Here is a 23525-nt window from a genome sequence, read left to right on the forward strand (position 1 = left end):
AGGAAGGAAGGAAGGAAGGAAGGAAGGAAGGAAGGAAGGAAGGAAGGAAGGAAGGAAGGAAGGAATATTTTTTGTTTTCCCTTCTTAGTAGCTAGACTCGTGCTGTGTTTTGGATTCAGTACGGGATTTGATATGAGAAAGATGTTGATACTGTACTGATGCTGCTAGTTGTTGCTAAGAAATCAAGGACTTTTCAACTTCCCATGTCTTGTTAGTGTGCAGGTACACAAGAAGCTGGGAGGAGCACAGCCAAAGCAAGAGACCTATATCATGTAACGTCATGCTCAGTATATAGATGTGGGCTGACTGGGAAGCTCTCTCTTGCTTCTGGGATTGCAGTTTCAGGATTCTTACTTCTCTGGGATTGCTAGCCAGGAACGGGCTGGGTGTCGGTCAGTGGGTGGTGAGCAATCACATTCTGCATTACTCATTTATATTTTCTATTATTACTATTATTATTCTCACTATTATTTTAATTCTATTTTGTTTCAATTATTAAATTGTTTTTATTTCAACCTGTGAGTCTCCTTACCTTTCTCTCCCCTGTGCCCCAGCCTGTGTGGTGTTTGGCTGCCAGCTGGGGGGTTCAACCATGACAGTCCTTTTTGACACCCAACGTGGGGCTCAAAGAGTTGAGAGAGAGAGAGAGAGCGAGAGCAAAAAGAAAGCTCTGATAACATGCAGTTTTGGAGAGACAATTTCTTCATCTTGGAGAGGGGGAGAGGGAAGTTTAGAGTATAGCATTATACCTATTCCTCTTTGGATATGCAGATAAATCACATACATATAATGGTAAGCAAAATAGGCCTGGAGACCACACTAATCAGCAAACTGTAGAGCCTCCAGAAGGCTCAGCTGTTTCTGTCCTTCAAAACACATCCTTGCTCAAGGCTTTGCAGTTTGCTTACAAGCTGAGGTCCTTTTTGTCATAGTAAACAGACAAAGAGAAATTCAAACCAAGCAGCTACCATGCTCACTGGCTATACATAGAGGTTTCTGAAAGAGGGAAAACAATCCCAGACAGTCTGAAAACAAAAGGGCATTGCTTAAAGACAGTTATTTCCCTCCTCCAATTTGCATTGTCCTTACTCTTCCTTGAATATGGATCATTGTTAAATGAGAGAAAGATACAATAGAAAGTCACAGAAAAAAATGTAATGGACATATTCCCTTCTGGGCATTAATATAATCAATCAAGCAAGCTGCTTCAGTTACCTTGTTTGTGATTTGTCCTTGTTTCCCTTAGGAAGGTTTGCAATTCCACTTAGAGAGCCCCCCTCTGTAGGGAAATAGTGTTCAAGCCCAGTTATATATTTCCAAATGGCAAGATAGTACTGCATGTTAACATCTTGTTTCTAAAGACCTAGATGCCACAAGTGAAAATCATGCCTTGGCTCTTTGCATGCTTCTGTGTGGCTTAATTAACTGATCACAGAAATAATCTCAGCTAAAATGATTCAGTAAACTGGCAGGAGGGAGCTGCTTTAGTAGAACTGGGTGAAGCTTTTCACTTAGCTACTACCCAAGCAAGATCCAAGAAGAACGGATCAGAGACTTTGGCTCAGCACCTTCCTAGCCAGATGGGATTTGAATTTTTGGAGACTGAAAGCAGGATTCTGAATAAAGCCTGATACCCCCTAATGCTACACCAACTGCATCTAGAAAAGTTCAGATGTTTTGGGGAAAGTTAATTGCATCTAGAAAAGTTCAAACATTGTTTTTGAGGGTGTTGTTCAGGTCACCATAGAGAAAGAGAACCACTGTAAAACAGAGAAGAATCTATATTCAAATTCAAATCTTTGTCACAGTCTCCCAAAGTACTTTGGATTTAGAATCCCTTTGCAACTAGTCAAAACTACCTTGAAGAGGAAGAATCATTAACATTAGCCCCATTGTCTTAGCTTTATTTTTTTCAGTGACTGAATGTTAGTCCAGTCATAAACCACTACTTTTTCCCTACCTCTGCTACTTGGTGGTGGCACTACACAGCTCAGTATCGCCCTCTCTTTTGTGTACTCACCAGTACAAAAAAACTCATGTTTCTGTGCTCCAGCTGGAGGACTGTACAGAGCAAAGTTTTCCATGGTAATCCAGTCAAAATGACATGCCTCCATTTCTTAATGTAATGACACAACACTGAAAGTATTGAACAGCAGTAAACCAAATACCTAATAGCATTTACAGTTTAAACGCATTTAAAACAAATATCCTAAAGCATTTTACAAGAATAAACTATGCTTCACAACCATCTCGCTGGAATTTTACAGTGTCCATCACAAAGATTTTCCAGCTACGGATTATTTTTAGTTCAAGTTTCAGTTAGGTAAACTAATGCATATAGGCTGAGAGCGTATCCAAGGAGCATAGTCAATTAGTTTAAATTCTGTTTGATTTTTTCACAATTTAAGACATCATATATGCACAGATCTCCAGTGAAGGTATGATGGTTTGTTTATTCACAACATCCTATAGATGAACAGATTCCTACATGTTTATTCAGTGCAGGGCTGGCTTACTGCAGTAGACCAGCACATATTAGCAAACTGAAAAGGAATGCAACAACCCATCTCCTATAAACACCACTTGGCTATTTAAGCCTACACTGCACTAGAAATAGACTTATATCTCACAAACACCAACCAAATGTCAGAGCGTATCATTTATTCATTGCACACTATATTTTCAAATCAGAGTTTATATGTCCCTTACTATAAAAAGCTGGAAAAATATTCTCGTACACATGAAACACTTCTGCACTGAGGAATTATATCACTTTTGAATCAATTTACAGACTATGCATTGAAGGTCAAACTACAAGGCAGAAGATTCAGATTTTGATCTGAGTCTTGTTCCTGCTGCAGTGACTGACCTCAAACATTCCCTTGCATTTGTTTTCAACGCTGCTTTGCACTGAGACCACTGCCCCTGCTTTCCTTTGTTGTATACCATCTTCTGTTGCTGTCCTTCACCTCTCCTGGTTGTTTAAATATGACTTCTGGAATATTGTCTGCTCCAAGCTGGGTAAGGACAAACAGCCCCAGTATCTTCTAATGTTCACCCAACCCCTGTTCACCCAGGTGAAGACCACCTTTAGTCAGGTCTGTGGTCTGCAAACCTTCCTTCAAATGCTGCCTTCTTTTGGCCAAGTAAGGACCGTAAGCAGTGGTAGTGCCTAGACATGTAAAGATGATTCAAGTAAAAAAAAGTAACATTTGATGCAGGCAGACAATGAAGCTTTAGGGTACAACCCTGTCCAATCTATTTCAAATTGCCAGTATGAGACATATTTTGGACTGTACAGTTTTGCACACAGAGGATGTGCTCTGATCTTTTATGCCTCCTCCTCTTCCTCCTCTAGTTAAGCTAGGTTTTCACACCGACAGCAGAGCTATTGTGTGCATGACATTTACTGCTGGAAATGGATGCTGTGTCTTGGCAATAAATGGAAAATCTGAGCACAAGCAATGAAAAGATATCTTCACAGTGTTCCTTGGTCTCTTGTTAGTCATTCAACGTAGAGGAATTCAGCACAGAGGAAACATGCTGGGTGAATGTCAGTGTTCCTAGCTCTGGCTGAAGAAAGAAAAACTTCTATCAGAGTATGGGCACTGAGCATGACAGGCTCCAGATTTTCAGCACATCAATGAAAACCTTCCCGACAGCAAAGTCTCAGTAACCCAGCTGGGGTTTATTTGGGAAACATACAGTTTTCTGTATAGCGGAGTAAGTTGGGATGCTTGTTTTCAGGTTGTGTGGAAAAATCTAATTGCTCTGAGGAATTCATATTTAGATGCAGCTTTGTAGCCTGCGGAAAGACATAGTTAACAGGCTAGAATGCAAAGTGTCATCTGGACTAGAAGTTCTCCAGCTTTTTATAACCTCATAACTGGTCTGTGTCTGACTTGATCCCAAGGAGCCAACACAGGCTGTTTGTGCAGGCACAGCTCTAAGGTGTTGCATCCCCTTACTATTTCACCAGGTTTCATATCGCTTACCAGAAAATATTTGTCTGTCTGTCTTGATCAGTGTCCCCTGTAGAGAAACAGCAAACTCCTTCCCAGCTGAAGCAACATGCAACCTTTTAAAAAATAATTCACAGACCACTTTGCATCCCAAATGGTGTGTGTGTGTGCTTGGCCACTGCTCATGCAGCCTGGCACTGCAAGAGGACCAGGGCCAACTCCGAACTCTACCTGCTGCAGACTCTCCCACAATCTGACAAGTGTGTAGGGATCCACAGCAATTTTACTCGCAGTGGCTTTGTAGGTAATCATCTGAGGACATACAGAACATGAATAAACCATAGAACACAAGTAATTTAAAACTAACTTGGATGACTCACAAAAGCATGTAATATACTGTATTTCTCATCTAGAATTCATGCCACTTTCAAACCAGAGGATAAATAAAAAGAAAGAACTTGGCCAAGGCATAAGATGGTTGTTGTAATCTCCCTGCCCTTAGCTATGCAGAGTGAGGATGACACTCTTCTGACTGATGTGTTGTGTAATTATCTTTTGCATATAATTCTTCAAGCAATTAGTTTAAAAGCTGCTGCCTAAAAGACATATGGAGCATTTATAGCCTATGTTTTCTCATTTTCTTCATATTGAAAAATAGAGAATATAACCAGCCAGTTAAGGTGACACTCAAAGTTTTGCTCTTTTTGCAGTACCATAAATGCTACTTACAGCATCTTGATTTAACATTATCCTTGCTGGCAGTGTAGATTTAAAAAGAATTTACATTTTTGCTGTTTGCAGATTCTAAAAAAACAATAAATAATTATATAATTATTTAGCTATAGAAAAAATTATCTGACATTCCTGCATGATTTCAAGAAATCAAGGAAGGAGAGGGAGGGATTTAGTGAATGTTTTAGCTGCTCTTAAAGAAGACTGAACTTAAGACGAAGCTATCAAGGATTTGACTTCCAGACATTGTTACTGTATTTCTCTAGGAAAGAAGAGAAGAGTCTCTCTTTCTTTTATGTCATTATTACAGTTTATCATTACATATGAGCTTTTTGTCAGACAAAATTTTTCTGGTAAATCATGACGAGGTATGGCTTTGGCTCTTAAATGAAATATAATTATTTAGTATTTATATTTTTTTATCACAGTTTTACTAAACAGATTCTAGTTGTCACTAAACAGTGTGTTTACTCCACAATGCAATTTTAAAACATGCACGAAACCACTACTGCACACAAATGTTTCTGTGGGAGAGTTAAAGCTTAGTAATTTGGTGCCAGAGCAACAGTGTGAGGCACTTGGCAAGTTTTTATATTGGACAAGCTTGAAAATGTGGTTATCTGGAAGAAGTAATTTAGGATAGATAAAATATTTACACAAGCCCAAATCTAATCAAGGTGCTTGCTTCCTGAAGCACGTTTACATTGGCACTAGTATACTAAAAACCACAAAGGATGCACATGAACATAAAACCAGACAAATGCATTTACAAATCAGGTTCCATGTCACTGAACAAAAGATGTTGCCATTGACACATAGTCACTGGTCTATAAAAAGAGACATACACAATCTTAGTCTGATTTCCAGCAGAGAGATGGCATTATTTTGTAAACCCTATTGATTACAAAACCTTACATCAACATTGCCATGTCTGTAACGTAACAACTACTATTACTAATAGCTAACAGATTCCAGACTTGATATTTTTTTACCCCTAGAACTCATCAAAAGGACACACAGGAATATTAATGGGAAGCTGGCACCACTGCCTTTTTGGATGGTGCACTTCTATTCACTTAGCTATCTGTCAAGTGCAGCATGAATAGGCAACTGCAGTGCAGCTCCCCAGGACACTACAGAAAGGGAGAGAGATCCATCAGAGAAAATTACATCAGCTGATCTGCAAGGCATAAACAATAGAGCCAGCAGGCCCAGCTTACCTTTCTTTATACCATCATGATACCATTTGATGGAAACCAGCTGCTCTGGTCATGTTCTTCACACTATACCCAGCCCTGCCACAAGAACATGTGGACAAGACACAAGTGTCTGATGGTCTTATGATTTATGCTGTTTTCAGTAAATTTTATATACTATGTAGATTGACATTCTTGTAATTAAAACAAAGAATCACTATCAAAAAATGTCTTACTCAGACATTTACATGAAATGTAAACTGATTTCCTCAAGCTACATGAGCACTGCCAGTAGAGCATTAAGCCTAGCAAAATAAGATTTTTTTAAAATGTATCTGCCTGTTTAACTATCTGAATACATCTCTCATAACACTCCATCTCTAGTTATTCACAAACTTGGTGTCAAATATAAATTCTTCTGGCTTGCTTTGCCAGAGGATTCATTGCATACATCCCAAATCAACAAATCACTGGGTAATTCATAATGATGGGTTATCAAGTAACTGACAGAAAGTGTTGCATGCATGGACTAGACTAAGATTAGAGAAGAAGGTAACAATGTTCCACCCCCCCATTTGTAGACTAAGATTAGTAGTGCCCTTGTTGATGCCTAGCATCAGTGGGATAACAATTTTTTTTTTTTCCTGGGGGGAATAAATCAAGATCAGTTTAGATGTGTCCTTGTTTATCAGTTGAGATAGGTGGATTCCTGGGTCTCCAAATGGCCAACCCATTTCCTGAGCTGCCTGGGGTCCCGGGAAGCCTGGATCCAGAGGTGCTTGCCTGGCCCTGAAGCTTCCGTGCAGCTGCCTCCCCAGGCTCATTCTTCGAGTCACAGTTGCCTCTTGTTCTGCCTGGAGACCCCCTGGCACTGGGGTGGCCACATCACATGTGAGGTCACCTCTGAGCCAGGCTGCCTTCCCACTTGCTTCTTTGCTGATCTTGAAAGTAAAATGTCTATCTTGCTATGGAAAGCCTCCATTCCAGTGCATCAAGCGGTCTGCTGGAGAGATCTGTCAGAAAGCACAAAAGCACTGCTCCTGCTGCCTGGCAGAGCCACTCCAGCGTAGCAAGGTGTCCAGCCAGAAGAGGTACAAGCTTTACCCTCAGAGCAGAAGGCTTTTTGATGGGAACCATACTCCTCCTGGGCCAGGAAGTGCCTGGGAACAGGGTTCTTTTCTCCAGAGACAGCGCAGCTGCACTTTGTCTTCCGAACCGGTGTGGTTCAAAAAGTTATTATCACACAAAATTTTCCCAGGAAGAAGGGCATTTTTAAATTTATAGTGAGATAGTAAAACATACCAACAGAAAAGATTTTATACAAACACATACATGATTATTTTTCTACAGCTCTCACAAAAGCTGTAGTATTTGGCAATGAATTTAACAGTCACTTATGTTGTTCAACTCTTTACCTTTAAATAACACTCCTAAATTTATTAGCTGTATTGTTTTATCTGACTGCTCCATGACGCTTCTGCAGGAAAAATAACTGCAGGTATGTGCACCTCCCATATTTGCACACTATAAAAATTATCATTAGGAAAATCCACCCCTTTGAATTTTGTAGAGCCTAATGCATCCCTCAAAATAAGAGCCCTGAGCAAAACCTATCTGTCATTTTATCTTTTACTTCCAGGGCCAGGTTCAGAGCACTTTTTGTATATGAATCAGTGAAAAGAGTCCAAGATGCAGAAAGTACACTGACTCCCGCAGCAGACAGTAGCTGCGCTCTGCTCAATGCTGGTAAGTCTCCATAGGTCCCATCTAGAAAAAGCTACACAGGAATCCCAGGAAAGATCCATTATTTTAGATGGGCTTTAGATGGGAAGCTACATCTTCCACCAGTAGCTTTCTGTTTTCTTTCCCCTCTTCCCTATTTTGCATCACTCCTCTTAGTACTGAAACGATTTCAGGCTTAGGATCTAAATCCAGGGACTTCTATGAAAGTTTTGGCCCAGACCTGCATATAAACCTTGCGAATCCAAATGTGATTTCTATTCTATTACTTCTAATATTCATTCTTTTTTTAAGTCTCATCTTTTACTTATTCTTCATAAGCTATTATACAGAAGTGAAGATTTTGTTTATAGGTTCAAATCAAATCTCACTCTCAGCTACTTCAGAAAAAGGACAGACCATCATGCTGAAAGTCTTCTACCCCTGCTGCCTTTGCTTCCCCAGCATCGCCGATGGCACATTTATATCCTGAAGCAAAGGGCCCTACCAATTCCTCTGTGTGATCCAAGATGATGAAAGTGCTCTCTAAGTGCCAAAACTCAACCCAGCAAACCCAGGGATCTAAACTATCTCACTTAACAACAAGAAACTTAACAAGCCAGGCTTCTCTGAAGAGCTGCTACTTCTCCAAGGGATTTATGGCTTTGCCTACAGATCACAAAAATATATAATGGATCAAAAAGATAAACACAACTGTAAAGACAGCAAGGATATGCTTTTAAATCCTATTCTAAAATGTCCTACATACAAAACCAGTCACTGTAATTCCTCTATAAAGTATTCACTAGTTTTATAGACTGTTGTAGAAACACTAGACAAAATCTGGTATATTAAACAATGTTAAACTTTTCACTTTTTGTCCTATAGCTGTTATTATATGGTTTTGCATAGTGAGTCTTGTCTTTAAAATTATTCTGTGCAAGTTGCAGACAAGCATGTAATATCCACGCAGTAGAAATAAAACAAAGTTAAAATCCTGGAGCCATATTCTGTGCGCACTTACTCTTCTGTAAATCCCATGTAACTCTGCTGACCTCACTGGATTTATAATGAAATACAGAAATTGCCCTGTAGTTCCACTGATTAAGCTTCAAAGTCATTTTAGACAGTGTTTCATAAGCATCTTGCTAGCTACAATATATGACTGCAGTTAAAAACCAGTGATGGCAACTATTACAGTTTCTCCTTTTATAATCTTCTTTCATATTGCTGGAACCAAAAAATATACTTCCTTTTTTTGAAAGCTCTACAATATTACCTTAGTTTCTGATCCTGTTCTCTAGCTTGAAGAATCACAAAAGCTATACTGAGAAGAAACTTACTTGGTGACATAGTTCATCCCCTGCAAAATATCATGATTTGTCTTTATTTAACATTATTTTCTCCAGCATCCTCTCAAATGTCCCAAACAATACAGCTTCAAGCACTTCCCAGGCAACTGGTCTACATTCTTGCCATGACCTCAGGCAAGAGCAAGTGTGCTGACTGTGAAATATCAACCTAGTCCAGAGTAGTATCTGACATGCTTAGAAAAAAAGGAGGAATGGAATAAAAGTCCCCTCAAACCCTAAACCAAGTCCAAGCCCTGAGACAATACTACCAAATACTATGTATCTGAGACAATACTACCAAATGCCCACGGAATTTTATTTTTTTGCACTACCCCAAATGTTTGGCCCTTGCAAAGCACCCTCCATAGCCTCTGTCATGGAGCAACGCATCCCTCTCACCGCTTCACTTGGTGACATTAGAGCCCAACACAATATTCCTAACACGAAAGACAGCTCCTGAAACCTGGGTTATTTTTGACACCTCGCCTACACAACTCAGTCATGACTGGGAGCGGTTCTGATGTGGACCATTGCAGTATCGGTCTAATTGCACTGACATGGCACATTCAAACAGAAGTTGCATAGCACAAGGTTTGCAGCAAGGATATAAGGAGTGGAGACAAGAAAGATCATTAATCCATAGGTGTAAATACATACTGCACATTCTGATTCTTTTGTTCTCCTTCTGGTCAGTTATCAGTAGCAATTTTCTAATCTGCATGAAACATGTTTTGAACTTAGGAAGTCTTTTTGGATACATGGAAAAGAAATTACTACCTGTGTTATACTTCCTTTCATTCTACTAATCAAGCCTGACTCCTCAGACTAACAGCAACAGAGCTCTTCCATCAAAAGATGGAAACAAATGAAAAACAAATAGCAGAGAATTAACTGTTTAATAAGTGTAAAAATCTAGATTTTTACTATAATTTTCCATCTTAAAAAAAAAAGTGTTTATGGCACTGACTCACAATCTGCTGCACCTGTGTAGTTGTTTACTGTATTAATCCTTATTTTATTTTCACATTTTGAAAAATTAAAATTTGAAAATGTGAATTTATTCCCATTCACATGTTGCACATACTTTGGCTGTCTATAAATGGTGGTAGAGTGGGATATCTGACACTATCTACTGTAGCATCTACAAACCCACTGCTTTCTAATAAGGTGCTACTTTGGTTTCCTCCCCATAAAACTTTGCAGCACTTTGCACAATTGTGTTAAAGCCTTACCATTACCCATGCTGCATTTACAGAGTCACAGAACTTGAACCTGTGTCCTCACCACAAAGGTAGGCTGACACTCATGTATTTGGAAGAAATTAAGCAAAGGTTCACATTTGCAAGAAAGCCTGTTTAAAGTCTGTGAAGTTCAATATTAGTTCATAAAAAGCCAGAAACTGACCTTAGAAACTCATGTCTCGGTATTTTTTTCCTCTACTGAGTGAGACTAAAGCCTGAGCCTGCTTTCAGTGAGCTGGCATGTAGCTCTGGCTCAAGGAAGAGAATGAGAGGATAGGAACAGATCCATTTTTTATCTAGCTATGGTCAGGCAGTCTCTGTAATGCACATTTCAGCCCCGTTTCCCCCATTGGGAATACAGCCTAAACACTCTCACACCTCATGGTGGGAGAACTTGGAGCACATGGGGCACAGGGCAGGGCCCAGGCTGAACCTCCACACGGAGCTGGCAGGCTCACCGCGGGTCCCACAGTTTAGATACCACCTCCATGTATCTCGTCCATTCAGCGCAACGGAGGTCCTTCCCTAAAGATCCCTCCTGCCCTCACTAAACTTTTTTCGCCCTGAAGGGATGTGACTAGCAGTGTACAGGTTAGGAACAAGTCACGTTATAAACCTTCTTTGGAAAGATTAGGCTTCCTGTTAATCCACAGCTAGTCAAAACTGCTTTTGTGCAATGTATCTCATGTATTAACTGGGAGAAAACTTGCAGTTGGGATATATTGCTTTATCATCTATTATATTTAAAAACACAGGCAAATAAAACCCAGAACTTACAAAGCCCTAAAAATAGTACCTGTAAGTGCTTTTCATTTGAAAACCACATAAACTATGTCTCCCTTCTGTGAAGTTACGTCCTAAAGCTCACAGCAAACTGAGCAGACCAGAAAAGGACTAGGTCAAATGTGGACCCATTTTCAATGGTGATAAGAATTAGGATGGGAAGCCAATAAGGCAAATTTGCATATGCATCAGGAAGAGAGACTGTGGCAGATACACTGTTAGAGCCAGTGGTAGTAGCAGGTCTCTTCTCCCCAGCAGTTGCCATTACAAACAAGGAGAGTTAGGAGGAGAGTGATAGATTAGGTAAGATAACACTCCTTGAGTGCCACAGCATCTTTATTTTTCTAGATAACTTTATGTTTTAATCAATGACAAGAGCATCACTCAGAATGCAGCCAGTCTGTAGTGGCACAGAAAGCAACACACTCACAGCTTCACCAGCAGCTACAGTGTAAAAGGCCTCATCTTCATTTACACTGAGGTCATTCAAAAGAAGTAAGAAGACTTTGTATATACGAGGACTTCCCCTAAAGCACACAATTATACACTGCTCTAGAAATTACCTGGTTATTTGCTGTGAACACGGACATGTTGCCTTTGCCTTGACATATATTTTTCTGTAAATGTTGGAATATTTATGTATCAGCAGGACCACTATCCTGTGAAAAGACCCATTTCTCTGATGTTACCTTGCAGTGATATCAGAGTGTTGTCCTGTCTGTTGGGCTGCTAAAGAGATAGCATTATTTACAAGTAATGTTCTCATAAAACTATCTGATTCTTAAATAAAAAAGATTTTTATGATTGTAAGGCTATAGAGAAATAAGCCACCTTTTAAAAAAGAACTCGATTAATGATAGAGTGGTCAAATGTCACCAGCCTTGGATAATAATATTTAAGCCCTTTCAGTCTTTTTCCATGACAAAATAAAATTCACGCTACTACAAGCCCATACTGTGTGGTTTTTTTACCCCCTTCACCTCAGCGTTTGTTTTTACCAAGCTATTTCATTTGGTCTTGGCATTTATACACTGGAGGAAACTATTAACCCATGGAACATACCTTTTCACAGCTACGATCTAACTAAACACAGAATTAATTATCTTTGCCTTTATAGCCTTGATTAATTACAAAAAGTTAACTTTTATCTCTCTTCCATGTCCAATTCAGAGATCTGTTTGGGTTGCATGTTTATCCCGTTAAAACTGCTCCCCTGAACAATGCCTCCAAGCGATGGCTCTCCCATAGCTTGGGGAAAGAGGGACTGGCTGTCTCCACAGCAGCGTTCCTGGCTTGTAGCTCTGGAATAGCTCTGCAAGTCCTCCAAATACAGGAGCTTGGGCCAAACAGAGAAGAGACTGAAGCAAGATGCCTCCCATCTCATCACCTGGCTTCACAGTCACTTCCTTAAGTCCTGGTGGTGTGAGCCAAAAGGTCCCTGATATACGAGAAACAAGGAGGGCTTAGGAAACATAAATGTCAGATTCCTCCAGCCAAAACACAACACACTGCTTGAACACCAGTGAAAGAACTGTGCCTCACCTGTGACAGACTGGAATTAAAAGAAATACCCACAACCATTCTCTTGCACATCAGTTATGAAATTAAGGGCTGGAACTGGGCCTTTGTGTGTCTCCATTTAACAGTTTACAATCAAGGGATTTCTTTACCTCATCTGACAGCATACTTACAATGACACAACCAATTTATTCCATTTCAATTAGTTATTTTTATTATTCTGCTTCTATTGCAAAACCATTTAAAGGCTCCAGCTGCAGTTGATGCCTGATCATATAGGAACTACAAGCACAAACAAATAAACCTCATCCATGTAGACAAGTGATGCTGCTTTAAGTCGGGTCTGTCTACAGTGAGTACATTAGTGTGCTGCAGCTAAAGTATGAATTTACAGCCTGCAAGCTAGTCTGCACTAGGCTTTTGTATAGTCACTGTGAAATCAGAGTAGGTTACTGTAATATTTGATGTACACTAATGACACCTATAAAGAATACAGTACAAAGCAGATAATGAACTATACATTCACATTCTGGCTAAGTATGCACTAATCTCTTCCATGTGTCAATGTACAAGCTAAGTTAGAAACCATATGAGTCAATGCAATCCATGTTTCCTTTTGTGCTTTGGCAATATTAAAACCAGAAGCAGTAATAGGTGAAGGGTAGGAACAGGAGAGGACGGATCTGTACCCCAGCAATCCATATGGGGATCAGCACTCAGCTCTGTTCCAGCCCAGCTTCTCCATCCTGCTCTCCTCTGCAAAGTTCAGTGTCCTACCTCGGTGGCTCTGGTGCCCAGCCCTGCTCCTTGGCTTGGCCACCCACTTTCCTACATCTCCAGGGCGTACTGCAGCCTGGTGGTTGGCCCCCGCTGTGGGCCAGCAGAGCAGCCTGTTTCCTGTGTGCCTCCTGACTTTCCCCATCATGATCACAGTTAGACAAATAAAGGAATTGCCAATTTAGTGAACTTAAGTATCTTTGATTTAAGCTTTGTCAAATGCTTTTCCTCCTGGTGTAACTAATGGGAATTTCCAGGAAATCATCAGTTAGACCTGAGGAAAGTCTGAGTGGACATTTGGCCTGGATGGAGACACAGATAGAGCGACCAGCCGGGACAGTCCTGGAAAACATTGCCATGTTTGAGCATGCTGCTCAGAGTTTTCAGAATGTTATTTTCTCCCAGATTTTAATTCATGATATGCAATTTTCCTCTTCTCCCCAAGCCACAGCCATGGGATCTCACTGGTTCTTCTCCTGGTGGGAGGAGGGTGGGGTGGATGCCCTAGGCTGAGCCGCAGACCCCCATGCGGGTGTTACACGTTGCTTTGCCTCCAGCCCAGGACGTGTGCCCTCCTGATGCCGATGCCAGGACATGGGTCCCGATGCGGTAAGCATGGCCCTCAAGCCATCCGCTCTGCTGCCCAGGCTTAAAGGCAAAGAATAAAAGGAGAATAAAAGCTCTGCAAGTTTTCCAAAGAAGAATCTTTCTGTCACCCCATGTCTGTATAACCTCAGGCTCTTGGCTGGGGCCTGTGGAGTAGTGCCAGCAGGAATACCAATGCAGTGTTATTCATCCTCACCATCTCTAGCAATACTGCTCTCCAGAGATGTGTTTCTTTCATATGTGTCAAAAAAGATTTCCAAAACAAAGGTTCTAAATACACTTTACTATTCTTATTTGGATACTGTCAGAAGAACTAAACAGAAGTTTTTTAAATAGTGAGATAATACAGTAAAATCATACTACTGTGTTGTAGAAATAGCTATTCAAAACTGTAAGAAATAATTGCTGAAAATATTCAGACATATACCAGCAGTTCTGTCATTTGGGCACACATTTTATGGGTTTTTTTTTAAACTTTGCTCACATTTTTTCTGCTCAGTTTCTCTCATGAGCCTGGCTGCTATTTCCCCATGCCCTGCCCCTCTCTGGTCAATCATATCCTCTTCTCAGCTTCCTCCTTGCTCTACTTGTATGCCCTCTTCTGGGGTCATGCCTTCACCTTCTCACCATCTGCCTTGCTTGTGAGTTTGCTCAGAGGAGAAGCTTCCCCTTGCTATGGGACATCTGCTCTGTTCCCCTCCACTCCCCTCCTTGGTGTTGCCCCTCAGATTTGTCCCCAGGAGCTTTGGGAAGCTGAATTAATGAGCGTGGACATTTTGATAATGAGCATCATTTTGAAAAGCATGAGGCAGTTTAAGATAGAAAGATGTGCTTTTACAGGATCAAAAGCCACTGCAGGCATAAAGCCACCTCTCAGCCTAGAAGCAAAACTCTTTTAGGAGAGTTTTTGTGCCTAAATGCTTATAATACTCCGTTTTGTGAATTGAAGTAAAACCAAATTCTATTATGTGAAACTGTAACACCCTCCTGGTCACACCAGCTTTGAATTGCGTGCTGAAAGCTCCAATTGCAACCACTTGAGTGACAGGATGGGACTGGCTACAAAGTCGGCTGGCAGCAGTTCGAGGACTATTTTGGTTGCTGGAAGCGGCTAAGTCACGTTAGCGGAGGGGCTGTCCAAGCTTCCTGGCTTTGCTACTCAGCTGAGCGCACTCGGCAAGACAGAGCTCAGCCCCGGGCCCAGGCTCTCGCTGCAGATCCCGCCTGGGGCTCCTGGGGCTCCCCTGCTGTGCCCCGTTCTCTGGGGGGGCTCCTGCCGCTCCCACGGCCACCCTGCCCGCTGCCGTGCATTTCCCTAGGAACCCACTGCAGTGCTGCGGGCAAAAAAATTGTCATGAGAGAAAAGTGTCTTCAAATAATGCAATTGCTCACACCCACACCCAAAAAAGGGAAATATTTATAAACAATTCTGCTTTTATTTATATAGTTTCCATGGCTCTGCTCTGTCAGACTCCATCTGTGCTTTCTCAGAGCCTGTCCTTCTTACACTGCGTTTACTCTCAGCCTGTAATTTTTCAGAGATTAAGGGAGTGTACTTTCATTCATAGACTGAACAAACTGCAAGCGTGAAAAAAGTCACTCACCAAAGATGACACGTTTAGCTAATTTATTACAACATCCGATACCAGAGAGGGGTAAAAAATGCTGAAAAAGTCAACAGTGGTACAAAAGACCCTGTGTCTACACCATAATGCCCTGAGGTGATCCTGTGTCAGGTAATGTTTCCTGCTGGAACTCGGTTGTGGGTGATGAGACTACTGCGTAAGAGGGTCAGAAGAGGTCAACAGAACGTCCAGCAGAAGGACGGTGCTGTGTCCCACAAAAATCAGTTCTGTGCGCTGGAGGCTTTCCTTTCCTGCCCTTATTCTTGCATGTCACATGCATTTTAGGTACAGGGTAACAGTCTTACCCACTCTTCAAACACCACTTCTACTGATTTGTGCTGCTGTTACGTAAGAATCGGTGACTATGGTGCAGAGTGTTTCCTGCAGATTAATGGCTGGATGGGAGGTCCATAAGTAAGGTGAAGGATATTAACTCCAAACAGTCAATAAATCTTTAGGAAATGCCCTGACCTCTGTTGGTTATTTCTATTAAAGATGGAAAAAAATCCCATGCATTTTTTCTGTATGACATAGCCACCACTGGTATGTGTAGAATATATATTAGAAAATCTTTTGGCTCTCTGTACTGTACTCATCATAATTTTCTATTTTGAGGGAAAGATGTGCGTATATCCTGAGAGGAGTGAGAGAAGGAAACCATTATTGCTTTGAAAGACACAGTCAGAAATTAAGGCTCAGGCTTTCATTTTCCAAGATGTCTTTACTAACAGTTTCTTAATTCTTACTGTTATTTAAAACTTTAGACTTCAGTTCTCTGAACCATTTACTTCATCCCTTCGCTTGGGTAGCTCCTATTATCTTTATCTCAGAGGATTCACCAGAATATGGCTATATGGTGTTTCCATGATATACACATGTGTGCAGAGGAGGAAGTGAAAACAGAAACGTGTCATCAGCATTTGAAAAAGATGATACAGTACTAATAACCAGCCACCAGCTCTGAATGTGTATGGTAACGGACAAAGCGGGCAAAACTACAACTTTGCTAGAAGAGGAGGTTTTAAAGGTGAAGAGCTTAAAAGGAAGGTAGATGTGTCTAATTACTTCTTAGTGCTTTTACTGAGATCTTTGCCATACAACCTTTTCTCCTCTGCATTTCATTGCAGTATATGCTCCTCCTATCAATCTGCTTTAGGGACATTTTATTGACATGCTTTTAAGAACCTCTCAGAAAGGACTTCAGCTTATGTGAGGGCTAAGAAGAGTTCAACACTCTGTGTCCTTGTCCCTCACAAGACATCGCTGCATAAACTAGTCCAAGAAAGTCTTTCAGAGAGGACACCACACTGTTTCCCTTAAATCTAAGGGCAACAGATGGAACAATTAATACTATAAAGACACTAAGTGATGCAAATTAATTAAACAAGGCAGAGGAATATTTTAACAAATGCTATTCTGCCACACAACTCACCAGTACTTTAAAGATAATGCTATTGTATTTCCATCAGAGTCAGCAGTAGATGCAATAATCTGGATAAAATCATCTGCCTCCCAGCAAACTGTTGAGAAGGAGACGGAGGCATGACCGATGCCTGAAGTGACTTGGGAGGATGATGGAAGTACTTGCATAGTCCAGCCCCAATTTAGGTACTGATGATGCACATTGGAGACTTATCTTCTCTTTAAAAGCTTTGGTAGCAACAGTTTAGATTCAAGGCAAATGCCAGGTCTATATTATTAGAGCAACTTTAGTTACAGGGCCAGGGAGAGCTGCGAGATTTAACAGATCTGGTCCAGTCATTTACAGGTGGAACTAAATTGCAACACATGCCCCTTTTTCTGTCTTTTTCACTAATTCTCTGCTGTCTCAACACTATTCACGAATGCTACATTCACTGACAGCAAAGCTTGCTATTTTGCATGGTGTTTCATGGATTTAGTCCATACATTCCCAGGGACTTGTAAACCACAGGTTGAAAATTATTAATCTCTCCCTCTGTAGAGACCTTCATAAACCAAGACCACCTCCTCTCACAATCCTTCATGGTTCCTTAAACAATTGCTATCCTATGTGATCAAGCTGCCTTTGCACAGAAGATGCACATCAGCCATGCCTCTGCCTTAATAATATCCATGTAATTCTCGTCCTCTCCATTGCAGGCCACTGTTTTTGCCGTGCCTTCTAAACACTGACCAGCAGTTCAAGTAATTCACCAGTATGAGAAGGCTGTTGACTTCACCCTTCAAACCTATACTCTCTGCATTTGCAAAACAAAGCTGCTTGCTGTGACCCTTTCTGCCATTATAGCTCCATTAATGAGTTTCTCAGTAAAGCTAGGAAAGCACTGGGAGATAATGGATATCCTATCTACTGCCAGTTAATCACCTTGAACCAGCTGCTTAGCCTGTGCGGTTTGTCAAGACCACTGCTCTTACCACACCTGGGATGCTTTTGGGAGCCAACCTTACCTTCCTCCAAGTGATTCCAGAGCGGTGCTTTGTCAGCCACAAAGCGCTTTACTAAGGCAGGCAAACAGCTCACAGCCGTCAAAGTCTTGTCAGTTCCAGACACTAAGCAGTGGCCTGTTCCTCAGACACACTCCTTTGTACTGTGAATCTTTTGAGAAGGACTTAATTTCACTGATCAGGCATCTATGGTGACTCTCCTCATTCTTTATTTAAGAATCTTTTTTCTACTTTCTGTGTATTACATCGCACATGTGACTTCCTGAATAAACCAGCTCCTCCTCCTCTGGATCATCTTGCTCAGAGCCATCCATTCTTTGGAACTTTTTTCCCTCTGTCTTCTGGACAACAACACTCTTAACTTTCTCTGGTACAATGCAATTCTCATCATCATCCTCCTGCTTGTAAATGTCTGTATTTTGGATATTGTATTATCTTTAGGGTGCCTTCTTCTGACATCATCAACTGTTCAGCATTGGTGATCTAGAGTCTGCCTTGTAGTACTTCCTTCTTAGTCATTATATTGAATGCCCCTCTCAGCTTGAAAAATCTGAAGATAATTCTGCAATTTCAAAGTTCCTGGCTGTCCTGGTTCAACTAGGATAGGGTTAGGTTTTCCCAGCAGTGGGGAGGGGGCTCTAGCTGGGTTATTCGATACCATGCTGATGTCAGGTCCATGCGCCAAGCGCGGGAACAATTTCATGGGGGCTTTGATCGTGGGAAGCACGTGCAGTGGGCTGGCTGTGTCCTTTGCGGCATTTCTCTGTATATCTTTTGTCTTGTTTACTGCTATTACTGTTTATTGTTGTTGTTATTGCTATTGTTCTTGTTCAGTTTATTATTTGTTACACTGTTGTATTAATTTTTTCCTTATTTCAACCTTGGGATTTGTGCCTCACTTCCAACCCTCACCAGCTGAGGGTAGGGGAGGGATAACGGCAACGTGGTCTCTGGTCCCGGCAGGGCCTAAACCACCACACTGGCAAACTGGTTTATTTCCACCTTAGCTGTTTCCTTGCATTTCCTGCAAAGTTTTTTGGGTTTTCCCATTTATAGTGCATATGCCCCTTCACAGTGTCCCACAGATTCTGCCTTTTCACAGGCAAAGGTATCTTCTAATATCAAAGGTACCTTAGCCACTTTCATAGCGTATGCAAGGCAGAACTTTTCAAGACTGATTTAATTGCCTGTAGATATCCCTCTGCACTTTGTTCTGGGCTGATGCCAAAAGCTTGTGGCTCACCATCTTCTCACAATCCAGTTTTGCCATAGGTCTCTCTGGCATCTTATGTTTATATCTTGACTTGCCTTCACTGCTTATGTGCTATGAAGCAACAGGAGGTTTGCTGGAAATTTTGCCGCTGACATAAACAAGGGGCAAGTGAGTTTTTAGGAAGAGTCACTCATGATACTGGCAATGCCAGGTAGAATATCTTAGGTGAATTTTCTGTTTAGCTTGAACATTATAATGCACATGTAGATGCTGTAGTAGAAGCTTTTGAAAAGAAACAATCATTCACTCACTAGTTTTTGGCTCCACATCTGAACTTACTCCTGCAAGCTATCAGCACCTGGACAGTCCAGTCAGCATTCAATACGTGAACGTTTCTCTCAAACTGCTCTCTAGTACCTTGCCCTTGTAACAGAACCCTTTGATCTCCTGAAGCCTACAGATAATATGTATGGATTTCATACAGGTGACGCACACAACGGGTCCAGAATAGCTAGCCTCTGAACTCCGCTAGCACCTTTGGAAGATCTTTAGAAACAGGATCTGTATGTGACAGTCATAGGAGTTTAGGAGCACACTGTGCTTATCAGCTCCAAACTTCACTAACTCCCAACAAAAACATAAATTGAGAGAAATTATAATAAGGATTTTTTCTCTGTATAAACTCTTGGCAGGAGCATCTAGTTCAGAATAGGCATGAGTTTTATGAAAGATAAAACAAAAAATCTAATCTTAACTTCACTTACACACCCTACGGTAAAAAAAAAACCAAAACATTTTGGGAATTAGAGGAGCACAGGGCAGAGAGACACTGAATCATATGGCAAACCAAATCCACTATTTATTATTTAGTAGAGCTTCTGTAATACAATTCCGTATATTGACTTATTTATGAAGTGCAGTAAGAAAGAAAATTAATTAGTGTGTGGATAAAATAAAGTTTTATATTCAGCTAATATGCTAGCTAAAATTGAAACTAACAAACACAAGCTGAAAAGATGCCATAATGTTCTTAGCCACAGCTTGGAGAATATTAACTTAAATACATCAAAGCAAATGAAGGAAGGTGCATATAGTGACTGTGAAAGATGAGACTCAGCTTCTGGTTTCTCAGGCCACCAAAGAGCTTTTGTGTTATAGGCAGTAGGAATGAGAGCTCCCCTTTGCACAAAACTCATCCTCCTCCTGAGCATTCATAGCAAACCATTTACACCATTGCCAAGCTTGGCATTGACAGAGATTTGGGTTGGCAATCACCAACACTAGGCTACAATAATCCTTTAAAATAAAATTTGCCACCAGACAGCAGGAAGGTGACTCAAAATGCAAGATCCTGTTCTCCACACTTGTCTGGCCATGAGACCCTGCTGGCACTGTCAGTGGTGATGACCATGAGTGCCAAGTCTAATGGTAGTTTCTCTGACACAGAGCCTTTTGGGGACTCATGGGAGGCAACAGAGACAAGCTGAATAGCAGCATTGAAAAATATCGTCTCTCCTCTTTAAATCAGAGTCAGAGTGTCATACAGCAACTTTCCCGAAGAGCAGCTCTCTAGCTTCATGCTGCCCAGCGTTGAATTTCCAGTTCTGCAGCTGAAGTACCTAAGAATGCCTTGCACAGCTCACTGAAATGCAGTGCGATGCCCAAGGGCTGTATTTTTCTCTCTACTTTCTCTGAGAAAAGGAAATTAGTCCCTATTACACGGCTACCATCATAAGTCTCTGCATCTTGTGGTTCTTCAAGTAAACTACAGGGATCTTTTGGGAGCCTTCATATGTCACTTCATATTCAATTAATGATATTTTAAGTTAGTGTAAGTGTATAGGGGAGTATTCTTAACCTTAAGCAGAATGAATCTTTAAAGTGATGATGCAAAGAAACCCAAAGTGTCACTGATGAGCATACAGCTAAATAATTTATTTTCTATTAGTCATTTCACACACTAAACCATAACAATTTTTGTTCTTTTTTTTTTTTTTTTTTGCATTTGCTACTTTATAAGTTAGCAGCTTTCTTTTATTTTCTTTTCTAAATCTCACTTTTTCCAGAGGTGAGAAGTTTTGCTTGAGTAAACTCAAATTGTAAAACTGATCAGAGATTTGTTAAAGAAATTAAAACTTACGTCACAGGAAGTTTATCAATTTCAAAAAGAAGTGATGGTACATGGCATCAGTGGTTTCCAAACGCTCAGACACAGAGGAAAACTCAAGAGTGCAAAGAATGTGTCGAGGCTCTCAGCTCTTCTGTGGCCTGAAAAGAACAGCCTCTATGGCTTTCTCTGCATTGGCTTAGTTCCTGCGTTACCAGCAAAACAACTGCTTAGCAACCCATCTTTTCCCACAACATTTCCTCGCACACATTCTGTGCAGAAAAAAAAAAGTATAGCACCTAATATTCTCTCTGGATAATCGCCTATTTTCAGCTCCTTGTATGCACTGGAGCTGTAACTAGCAAGGCAATTGTTGTTGAGACAGACAGTGCAGCCAAAGTCAAACCAGTCCTATCTGTGCTGTAAGCTGCACAGTAACGCTGTGCGCCCTGAACAGGTTATCTGTGCATCAGACAGACAGCAACTTGCTGCTTCCCTCCACCATATTTCCCCTAACAAAGGCAGGAAGCCGTGGCGGTTAGCAAAAAGGTACAGATATCCTTCCTATTGAAACTCTGTTTTGTGAGCAGTGAGGGAGTTCTCTAGCACACACTTCACAACCGTCAGGAGAGTCCATCTGAAAGCATAAATAATTCAGTACTTTAAAAAAAACGTGCTGGTCCGAACACGTGAAACTGCTTTTTCAGTTACTGCATTTAAGGAACATTTACAGTCATACAGTAGATTTACGAATAGTTACATTTTCTTATCCGACATCCCAGCTGCAGCAGCATCTTGCAACTTGAATATTTAAGCTACTTTGCTCACAGTTTCAGCACCAGTAAAAGAAAGAGTTGCCTTCAGTCTTTTGAAGCTGTTTCCGAGCAACATGCCAAGAGGACTGCAGAATACCTGAATTTGCCCATAGGTTATCTGGAAGCACAAGGCTTCTCATCCCTCCGAAGGACAGCACTGTTTGAGCAGTGCCGTAAATAAGCTCTAACCAGTATAATTAAGACAGCACTCTTAATCAAACACATAAAAATTAAGGCAGCAACTTACTTGCCGTCTTCATAACTTCCTCTGGAACATTGTCTTTTCGAATGAGTGTAACAGGAAATTGTGGTAATTACGGGTAAACTGCACGGCTGCAGCTCAAACCACACACTGCAAAGTGCAAAGGCAGTCAGCACTGGATTGGTAAGCAGCAACTGACAGCCGCCTCCCCTTCTTCTTGTATTTTGCATGTAAATCTTAAACAGGCGCCATGTGGAGAGAAGTGACTTTAATCAAGATCCTCGTGAAACGTGTCTGCGAAAAGGCTCGATAGCTCTATGCTTGGAACAGCAATACTGTGAAGTGCTCTGAGATCTACAGATGAAAAGCATCCTAGGTGTGCTATCATTCATTACTGATTTTATCTGAATAGGTGTTCACTGTCTTTATTAAAGGCAATACTGACCTTTTACATCATATAGGGATTAACTTGGACCTCTCTTGGCCTGTCTTTTGCTGCAGCTGACAGGGTACTGAGAAGAGATGTGCAAACTGATGGGTCAAGTAGGTCTGAAGATAACTCCACATGCTTTTCATTCTCGGCTGAGGCAGAACTTTGTCTTGTAGTGAATCAGGACCCTGCTCCTACCTTCTTCTTACACCAAGGTTTCACAGTAGGGCAGATGGCTAGCTGAAACCGTGCTAGTGTCCCACAGCCTTAATTTAAGACAGGAACTACAAACCCTTTTTTGTTTCTGACAGATACAGAAAGCTGCCATTAATATCTAGCTCACAAGTATGTATGTAAGACTGTGAACTCATGGAAAAGCAATTATTACATCAGATACTGCAGGCTTTAATAACTGGATTGCCTCACTAAAGTTTATAATTTCAAACCTGTTTTTATGTCAAAGTCAGTTTAGCACCCACTGGATGGTTAGACAAGGCAGACAATTGCAGCACAGCAATGTCATATTCATGCAAGTGGATGAAATGCTGTTAACTAAATTGCAAGGACAAATTCTAACGGCTCTGACACCTGAAAAATCTTTCAGGGAAGGAGTGACTGGAAAAGACAGCAGAATTACAGAAAAGATAAACTGTACAGGATCACTGAAGGGCAGATCTAGCCTACAGAATCTGTGTTTCTGGGCATGAGTCAAGAAACTCGCAGAATGCCTTTAGCATCTCAGTCTGACTCTGCAGGATTAGCGATTAGGGAAAAGTATTTGTTTGTAAGCTGAGTCAGCTCTGTGACAGAGACTCCAGGA

The 23525-nt window shown here is 41.1% G+C and overlaps 1 protein-coding gene across 1 annotated transcript in view; it reads right to left on the minus strand.

Moving 5' to 3' along the window:
- The window catches only part of CEP85L (centrosomal protein 85 like), a 153014-nt gene extending 130666 nt beyond the window's left edge, over positions 1 to 22348 (minus strand). Inside the window, exon 1 of the mRNA XM_026845652.1 lies at positions 22321 to 22348. Within this exon, the coding sequence (XP_026701453.1) occupies positions 22321 to 22333 (13 nt within the window). The 5' untranslated portion in view covers positions 22334 to 22348. The remainder of the gene's footprint in view (positions 1 to 22320) is intronic.
- Positions 22349 to 23525: the final 1177 nt, after the last annotated feature.

This window comes from Athene cunicularia (genome assembly GCF_003259725.1).
Source record: "Athene cunicularia isolate RWA chromosome 3 unlocalized genomic scaffold, athCun1 chr3_part1, whole genome shotgun sequence".
Classification (NCBI taxonomy): domain Eukaryota; kingdom Metazoa; phylum Chordata; class Aves; order Strigiformes; family Strigidae; genus Athene; species Athene cunicularia.